Source organism: Patiria miniata, unplaced genomic scaffold (assembly GCF_015706575.1).
Source record: "Patiria miniata isolate m_02_andy unplaced genomic scaffold, ASM1570657v1 HiC_scaffold_17, whole genome shotgun sequence".
NCBI lineage: Eukaryota > Metazoa > Echinodermata > Asteroidea > Valvatida > Asterinidae > Patiria > Patiria miniata.
Window position 1 is genome coordinate 8,027,680 of NW_024037055.1, and position 9,691 is coordinate 8,037,370.

At 41.2% G+C, this 9,691-nt stretch overlaps 1 protein-coding gene across 4 annotated transcripts; it reads right to left on the reverse strand.

Annotated features, from left to right (window-relative positions):
• Positions 1–604: 604 nt before the first annotated feature.
• LOC119723725 (bifunctional D-cysteine desulfhydrase/1-aminocyclopropane-1-carboxylate deaminase, mitochondrial-like) lies at positions 605–9,671 on the reverse strand. Of its 4 annotated transcripts, XM_038194539.1 has the most exons (11): positions 9,516–9,610; positions 6,567–7,405; positions 5,168–5,281; positions 4,610–4,768; positions 4,049–4,185; positions 3,619–3,718; positions 3,053–3,153; positions 2,383–2,561; positions 1,670–1,810; positions 1,307–1,470; positions 605–1,263 (listed from the first exon to the last, which is right to left on the reverse strand). In XM_038194539.1, the coding sequence occupies exons 2-10, from the start codon at positions 7,065–7,067 to the stop codon at positions 1,349–1,351; spliced, it is 1,554 nt and encodes a 517-aa protein (XP_038050467.1). In that variant the 5' UTR covers positions 7,068–7,405; positions 9,516–9,610; the 3' UTR covers positions 605–1,263; positions 1,307–1,348. The 4 variants fall into 4 exon arrangements, with proteins under 4 accessions (XP_038050467.1, XP_038050466.1, XP_038050469.1 ...); XM_038194538.1 differs by having other exon boundaries at positions 605–1,470; XM_038194541.1 differs by having other exon boundaries at positions 606–1,470; positions 6,567–6,806; positions 9,516–9,671.
• Positions 9,672–9,691: the final 20 nt, after the last annotated feature.

A 9,691-nucleotide genomic window follows, 5' to 3' on the forward strand; every position in this document is an offset into this window, starting at 1 on the left:
TCTTCATAAATTTTATACAAATTACTGAGAACCTATCCAAATAAAATATGCATCGCACATGTATTTGGAGAAAATACTGCTACTCAGCACATGGTGCCAATTTAGTATAATTATTAAACATAAAATAAATACAACATTTGTTGACCTTTTTAAAATAAATCAAAGCAATTACAGAATGAGGAATACACGTTTCCAGCTAAAAAGAATAAGATCATTCTTTAAATCAATTAATTTGTGCAAAAATCTTTCATTCATAAAATGTGACCCGCTCCGCAAAAATGAGTCTGTTGTGGCAAAACTGACATTTTGAGTTAACTACATTAATAAAATGGGAATGAAATAAGCTTTCAATTGGTATATCACGGACCTCTCTGGGATATTTGGTTGCATTGTTGTGCCTGTTTCATTCTGTAAAGTTTTTGCAAAGCTAGAAGTGTCTCAATGGAGAAAAAAGGCTTTGAAAAATGACAAATACACTGTAACTAACCAAGAAAAGCACCAAAGATTCATAATTTTTTTTCTTTTTCTTACAATATTTACATTTCTGTGCAAGATATTTGAACTAAAACTACCAAACAACCAAAATAAAACAAAAACAAATTTTGAGCAAATTTTTACTGTTTCCATTTCAAAATGGCAAAAGCTTGAATTCAAATTATGCGACATCAGACTCATTTTTGCAGAGCGGGTCACAAATGGGTTGCTTTTTAGTGGCCAAGTTTCGATACAAATACAGTACCTAGAGATTGATATAAAACGATAGGCAAAAATGCAAATAAACTGAATTTAGTGTGCTAACAAAATGAAACTTTAGAAAAAAGGGCTAAATTTGTATGCTCGTATCGAAAATATATACAAAATGTGGGAAGACCTGTTAATATGAAAAAAAAAGAAATGTGGCTTGACTGTTTGCAATATTCTTATACCCCTATAGTGGGCGGAGCTTCAGAAAGAGGGCTGGATTGTATTAGCACAAGAGAAATACCCTAGGCCTACCGGAGGCCGATTGTAAGAAACAAATCAATAGAGGGCGCTGTGTGCATCGCTTGGACGATTAATAGCATTGACGGACACAAGTCAGCATTTTAAATTATTGTCAATCAACGGTTACAGCACGGATGGGGTGATGATTGGTACAATCCAACCAACAGAGGGCGCTATTACCCTTTCAGACCAGGGGCTGGCAAGCCGGATTCCGACCACTCCTGAAATTTGACGGGATCGAGAGCCATATATGGGAAGTCGTGAGTGTGAAGGAAGTGCCTGGCACAACTCAGTCAATAGAGGGCACTATAGCCGGAAGTGCCTGGCACAACTCAGTCAATAGAGGGCGCTATAGCCAGGTTTTTTACAGGTTCATATCGGGAGCTTGGTCGGCCAGTTCCATCCATTCGTGAAATCTGTTCTGTTCCAGTCCGATTCTTCGGACCGTCTCGTCCATGCGGCCATCGAAAAGTCCAAAGATGCCTCCTGCCGAGGTTCACAGAAAAAAAAGGAAAAAAAATTGATAAAAAGATAAATACATTGAAACCTTCCCAGATTGAGGTTAAAAGGTAATCTACCTCGATTCCATCCTCATTCCTTTCATCCTAAGAATTTTGTTAAATGTATCTGCAACCCTAGCCTCTCTTTCAGTTTAAAATGGCCGACTGACGAATAAGGGCCTCACCTGTGTGCACAAAGAGTATCTTGTTTCCCTTGAACATGTCTGGTTCTTCTCTGGTCAGTCGCAGAAGGTGATACACGCTCTTTCCTGTGTAGACTGGGTCGATAATGATCCCCGTCTTGGCACAAATCTCAGCTACCATGTCTGTGAAAAAGAAGAGAATGTTTAGGTGTTGTACATGTATGTGTGATTTCGATGTCGACTAAAGTTGCATATGGTAAGGACTCGGTGAAATATTTCGTTTAATCTATTGAGGGCTACCTCAAGGGTTTAAACGAGAAAGTTTGGAGGAACCACTTTGATGGAGGGGAGCCTAGTGGTTAGGGTTCGTGACTCATGATCAGAGGGTACGAATCCAGCCGCTGGTCATATATTTTGTCCTTGGGCAAGGCACTTCACCCCCACTTGCCCCTCTCCACCCAGGAGTATAAATGGATACCGGCATTAGCTGGATCTTTTCTTCAAAACGGTCTTCTGTAGTAGGTTTGTGTGCTTAGTCTATGGGAGAGTGTTATATTACAGGGACAGTAAGTAAAACACAAAGCATTGTCCTCTGGAGTATAGTAAAACAAGAGTGTGTGCACAGGCAGTGGATTTAATCTACTGTGCATGCCCAGAATCCTTGGGAAGAATTTGGTGTATTGCTTTCTTAAGTCACCTGTAGTACTAATAGGGTTGATATACGACAATTTCCTATAATCTAGGCATTTGTTTACCTAGCTCCTCCTGCGTGGACAATCCGTAGCCCCGCCCCTTGACCCCATCCACCAGGTTGACGATGTCTTCAGCCTGTAGAGCCTTGCCGTTGCTGTCCTTAGCGTCCACCTCCCGCAAGACCTCGTTCATCCCCTTGAAGTGAAACTTGGAATCGTCAGAGACGATCATGCCGTGCACCCTGAGGAGATCAGACCAAAATAGCATCTGATTGTGATAACAATAAATGCATCGGCACTTGTATTTATATTGTATTTACGGGTTTGTGAATGCCTAGAACCACTGAGCACTGGGGCAAGTTGGGGCGGTACAGGGGGTAACAGGCAAAGCGCTTTAGGACGGTGCAAGACCTAGTTAAGTCTGTCGAGAGCCAATGTGGCCCATCAGGCCGGCGTTTATCTCCGGTTTCAGTAGCATGAAACGACTGAGAATATTTCTACTCCCCCTGGATGAGATGCCAGTCCATCGCAGGTTACTCCCCAGCTAATGCCGTTACCCATTTATACTCCTGGGTGGGGAGAGGCAAGTGGGGTAAAATGGCTTGCCCATGGACACAACACATGACCAGCAGCTGGATTCCAACCCCTGACCCTTTGATCCTGAGTCACAAACCCTAACCGCTAGGCCACACTCCCCACTACAAGGCCTGCTGGGCTAATAATCGTGACTTACTTTAGCTTGGAGCCGGTGAGATAGTTGGCCAGCGCCAGACCCAATGTAGAGCCATTGCTGCCGCAAGCTATGACTATATCTGTGAATTTTTCCGTCACACCCTGAGAAATAAAAAACATAACAGCGAGCGTAAGCTACGAAATTGAATTCTATGTCACCCACCACTGGTTTTAATTTTAGCCCTTTCAACAAGCATTTGCTTTTTAATAAGAAGACTATAAATTTTCCCAGGATGGAAATTTGTTACGTCCCTGGATGTGTAAACCAACTCAGCAGGCTAATTTCAACTACCCTGGACGGGTAAATTACATACAACCCTGGATGGATGTTGAACACTTCCCCGAATGGGTGCATTCCTACTACCTCAGACAGCTAAAGTTTCAGTACCCTGGATCTGAGTTTATACTACCCCTGAATCCACTTTTGACAAATCAGAGGGAACCTCTTCTTAATTGTGACCGTAGGTTTTTGGGTTTTTTGGGCAGTATTTTTCACACATGTCGAAGAAAACATTGATTTTCACCTTCATGAAAAGAAAAAAATACAATTGTCAGGAGTTTTTTTACCTGCCGCTGTAGTTCATCAAAGCCGTGCAAGTAGCCAAACAGTCCCACGGCAGTAGACCCGCCGATGGGGATCGGGTAGGCACTCTCCCCGGTTTCCTCTCTGTATGGAAAATTGAAAAGATCACAATTACAAAATGAACCTGGTTGCTATTTCACGATACTAGGTCTCATCGGAATGATCTCTCGTCGAGAACTTTTGCTTGGGACAAGTCTTGTTTTGCAAAATTAATCGTTGAGTCTGCTTGCATATCACAAACCCTTGCCGTGCAAGGGCATATTCCATAGACTAACCATTGCTCTGAACTAACTTTGAAAACAACCCTTCAAGTACTGCTTCTGCAAAGAAAAAGGCTTTGACTCTTTCTGGAACTCTGCTAATCAGATTTATCACGCTAAAGTGTTAAGTCAGTGATCAAACTTGCTTACTCACTTGATTTTCTGAACAAGTTGATCAAGCCTGGGCTTGATGTCCGTCGCAAACTGCGCTTTCCTGGGCATGAGATGGACGTGGGCCCCGATCAGGCGATTCAGGAGCATGTTGGCGCTGCACGTCACCTCTGTTGGATCCTGCATAAACAAGCACAGACACTATCCAATCACTCTCAAGCTATGAGGTGGGATTCCAGACCAACCCAATCACATAGCTAGGTAGTTAACGAGGCTGGAGGCCTAAGTATGAGGTGAGGTTCCAGACCCGTTGAATTGCATTACTAAACACTCACTTGAGACTGGTTAACTTCACAGGAGGAGGGATTTTATACTTATCGCAGACTTAAATAGCTCAGGTCAAGGAGACGGGTGACTTGCATAAGAGGTGAGGTTCCAGACTCATTGAATCAAATAGTTCAGCATGTAATGAGACTGGATATCATAAATCTGAGGTTGGGCTCCAGATTCACTGAATCACAACGCTCAATTACTTACTGAGACTGGTGACCTGAGTAGGAGATAGGTTTCCAGACTCACTGACTCACATAGTTCAATTACTTACTGAGACTGGTGACCTGAGCAGGAGGTGGGGTTCCAGACCCACTTGTCTAGTGGCCACCGCTGTGGCCCGGCAGTGGTTGGATTGTGTGGATCCGCACGTGATGACTGCAGTACAGCCTTGGTGGATGGCATCAGCCAGAAGGAACTCCAATTTACGTGCCTGTTTAAAAAAAAAAGGACAAAAATACTACAGATACATGTTGGTGTGACATAGGCAGAAAGTCTCAGACACTATAATGTGAGACTTGACCAGAGCGCCTTGGGAATTTACCCATCTGAGGCCCGACTCAAAAGTTGACGTGAAAATTTACTTGAGGCTTAAACAGAATGCAGGGGTGTGAGTGACCACTGAAAAAAATAGCTGAAAACAGCTGAAAAAGGTGTAAAAAAGCTGAACTTTGGAAATCTCCTATACTTTTGCACACAGTAAGTGAGGGAAAAGAGCTGATATCCAAAACAAAAAAAGCTGAAATCAGCTTTAAAGCTGAGATTTCACAGCCCTGAGAATGTCTTGGCAATTTGTGGTGAAGATGGAGAGCTTGATTCTTCAAGAGTTTACCTTGTTTCCCGAGAGCTCACTTCCCGTCATATCATCTCGCTTGATGTGGATTTCAAAGTCTGGAGGGACATTGGGAAGATACCATCTTTGGATGGGAGTGACTCCATGAATGAGCTATAAGAGAAATTGATTTCACATTTAAAGGGTGGAATAATATCATAAGATGGAATTTTTTCATCTTATAATAGTTTATGCGGTACCCGCTGCTATGTACATCAGATTCGAACCGGCCAACCGATCCCATTAGCTCAGTGGTCGAGTGGTAAGACATCTGCACTAGAAAGCAGGAGGTCGTGGGTTCGAGTCCCACCCGAGTGATTTTTTCCAACTTTCACTCGGGAGGTAACACACTGAGTATACAGTGTTTAAAAACGTCGGTGAAGGGCAAAACCTAATTTGATGGAATAATATCATATCAAGATATGAATTTGCCTTTTCGATGCTCTCCAGCTGTTCATGATAAAACTCTCACTGAATGTGATTCCCTTTGCATCCCGTACTCCAACAATGCAACCCTCCCCCCCTCCACATTAGAATTAAACCAAATTCAAATTGTGAGCAACAGCAAAAGATTTACACTGCGCGCTTTAAGGTACATGTGACCCTTATACCCCCATAGCCCTCCGGGTAACAAAAAAAAGCCCCTCAGAAAAAAATTCAGAAATGATTGCATCATTCTGCATTGTACACGGCCCAAAAAGCACAAGGTTCAAAGTTTGCATGAGGTGATAGCATGAACACAAGTGCATACATTTGTTTGTAAACTGTTCCTTTTTTTCTTTCTCTTTTTTGCTCTTTGATCATGGGACAATGCTTACATTTATGCAATTTAAGCATTGTTTACAATTGTCGTGTAGTAAGAAATACGTATTTCATGGCACAATGGCAGGGCTTGTTTTTTTATGTAAACAACTGCACAAACTTTTTGACCAACTTAGAAAATTTGAGAGCTTAAAAAAATTAATGTATAATGCCAGCTGCTACAAAATTGTGTCTTTTGCTTGTATTTTTGTTCACAGGAACAATACAGAGGTACATATAAATTCTCTCTATTTTTTTTTTAATTGTTGTTTATTAATTATTTTTTTTTAGATAGTGGCAAACTATTTCAGGTAACATCACTGTACACTATTTAACATTTGTTAAACTGTAACCCTAGTTTAAAAAAAGTTCCTAAAGTTGCTATTACGTTAAAGAAATAAATCTTGTTGATCAACACTTCTTTAAATCTTCGGCACACTGGTGCAAATTAACACTTTTGCCCACTTTTGGATGGCAAATGTTCTATAAAAATGAAGAGATGACTTGTGCTACATTTGCTCTTTCTAAAAAAAAATATTAGCATATATGGTGCCTGGTTGCAAACTTGTGTGTGATTTATCTCAAAATGCAGACATACCTGAATTTTAAATTTGGGAATGTGCTGTAGATCGGACATCCAATCTGTCGGTTGGTATGGCAACAAGAAATCCGCCGAGATGGGTCCATCACCGGACTGCTCCACAAATCCGCCGGCCATCATCTGAGAAGGTTGAATTCTAGAATCCGGCGATGTGTCCCGCTCCATGGTGGCAGTTGTAGAGAAACCTTTCCAAAATGTGTTCGTGCTTGGGACGCTGGTACATGTAGTTCCAAAATGCTTTGGCAGCCAGGACTGGTAATTTGTACTGTATAATTTGTGTGCAGATTTCCTGCACCGGTCGGAACCGGTATTTTTACGATCCTCGCTCAGCAGTTTTGGAGAGCCCCTCATGACCCCTATCCCGCATTGTGTGCATACACTACAGGGCCTTGAAACTGAACTTGATGAATGGGCCAGTTGGCAAGGCGCCCGGTGAGGGTTACCCCGGCCTGCCGGCTTAAGTCTCAACCAGCCAATCAGAAGCCAGGACCGAGCCATGGGTATTAATGAACCAAGTTCACCCACAGGTCAAACTTAATCTTAGCTGGATATTTCAAGGGGACATACAGGCACTATACACACACAGTGTACTGTGCGCAACCCTTCAGTGTAGTATTGCGTGTAAATACTGCATGATCTATAGGTCGGCAGTCTTGCTAAATTTTCAGCACTTAGAACCTTGTGCAAATTTACAGTACATGTACGTGCCAAATGTCAAACTTTGTTATTAGTTGACCCCACCGAAAATTTCATTTTAATTCTCTGCCTGTGCTGTTTATTGAACTCACAAGGTTACTGAATTGCGGTGATTTATGTGAAGTAGTCGAAAACAAAACCTGGGTTTATAAAATAAACAAACACCAAAACAACAAATTAACACAATAACGAAAAGAAAAACTGTCACGCAAAACTTCTGGGAAATGACAACATCAGTTCAAAGCTGAATGTGCAACAAGAAAACTTTGCAACGCATGGTTAGTCAAAAAAATCATAATAGTTAAAAATGTTAACTGAACCAAACAAACTAAAAGGGATAGTGTTTAAATTTGTAAATATTATTAAATGCGTGTTTAAAAGCACTAAGCAGATTTGTTTTGTTATACAAAAAACATTTACAAAATGAAAACATATTAAAATTGATTATTATTTCAACAAAGCATAAAACTATGACATGTGGATGTGAAGTAAGCTGCAATGAATGACAATGGAAATATGGCATCAGATTCAGGAGACTGCTATATTTCCACAATTTGGCGCAAGGGATAAAAGACATCAATGAAAGCATAACTGAGCATATTTTTTAAATCTGAAAACTTTTGATTCGACACAACATTTAGTGTTGAATGTCTTCTCATGATACTTTAGGCCAAAAAACAAGTAGTTTGGCTTCCGATTACATGTCATTTGAAAAAAGGGTAGGTAGGTAGGGAAATGTTTTTTTGGCAATTTTTTTTTTCCGATCATATAGAGGCGTCTGCGTGTAGTCAAGGGTAAAAGGTACATGTAAAAGGTAGTAACTCATGGTTTTGGGGTTTTTTTCTCATTTGTCCCATATAAAATTAGGGTAGTGGCTGTCAGAATAGTGTAGGTAGGGAAACCGGAAGCAGAACTATTTTTTGTTTGGCCTTACCCGACATTAACAACTGATAAATTAATGACACAAAAAGTATGACAACTCAACACAATTTTTAAAAATAAATCAACTTTAGGGAGGGGAACTCGGTCTCAGTCAGAGAGGCACTGCAATTCTTCCTGATTTGATTTTTGTTAAACATCTTGGGCAATTTCTCAGATTTCTTAGTATTTTCTCAGATTTCTTAGTAAAAGGACTTGACTTGAGACAACTCAGTCTTGATTCAACTTGACATCAGGTAGTGAACGTTCTGCATGCAGGGCACACTTTTGTACAGTCTCATTTAGTTACCATGGTAACCATCATCAGTTGGTTTCATCAAATGGACACCACATAACACTAACAGTGACTGCACTAAATCAAGTCATGCATGTCATGTATGTAGGCTTATGTGATAAATAAAAAGTGAGGCCCAATCAAACGCAAGATTAATTAGTATTACTCCAATCAAACACCTTTTCCTTCTAATTTCGTCTGGTTTGCTAATTAGGCATCGCCGCCCTAGGCCTAGATATTTTCCGTGCTGCCTTAGGCCAAAAAAAAAAGGCTCTGGTTTCTGATATGGAGCTTGCCCAAAAAGTGGTGCGGCGACGCTGCTTTTTTTTTTTTTACCTGTTTTTTTTTTGCTTCAAATGTCGGCTGATGACTGCAAATGGTGCCCGACTAAACTTAGTGCAAATATATGGGAGTCCAGAGAGGCCACATATTAAAGCTTATTCTCGATCATAACCCCATCTGAAAACACGTTAAAATTGTGCAGCAGCAGGATTCCAGTCAAACCAGTGAGTTTGGCGGTTTTGAGACATCATCTTTTATTGAAAAAAAACCTTTTTCATTTTGCCGACGCGCATGGCTACGGCGACGCGCACGCATATCAGAAACCGGAGACTTCTTTTTTTTTGGCCTTAGCCAACTTTTCTGAAATTCACCCGACCTTGGTTTCAAGGCCAATGGAGATGTTGGGCACATTCAGTCGATGTGCGCAATCAGTCGATCGCGTTGCGCTATCGGTCGATCATGATGCCGCTATCGGTCGATCGCAATCAAACACCTTTTCTTTGTAATTCACAACTCTGGCATGTCTGCAGGATTTTTTTTTGAAAAAGGTCAGTAAAGTCAGAGATATCCTACAGAGTCGACCCATCGCGCAACGCGATTGACCGATCGCGCACACCGACCGATTGCGCCCAACATAAATTTGTAAATGTAACGAAGAAAGTGTCGATTAAAAATTTAAAAAGAGAAATACAGCCAAATTATTTCATAAAATATTTCAGATGCAGCGCAGACTTGTTCTATAAATAAACATGTACCTTTCTGCGAAGTGAGGAAGGTGTACTTGCTCTATGGACTGCCCTGACAACCACAAAATCAGGCATGTCACTTTTGTCAGGAGGCGATTCCCCCGATCAAAATCAGACATTCACAGCAAAACACGCGCATAGTCACCGTAGTCTGGTGCGTTTTGGTCGTCGTCCAACACATGTAG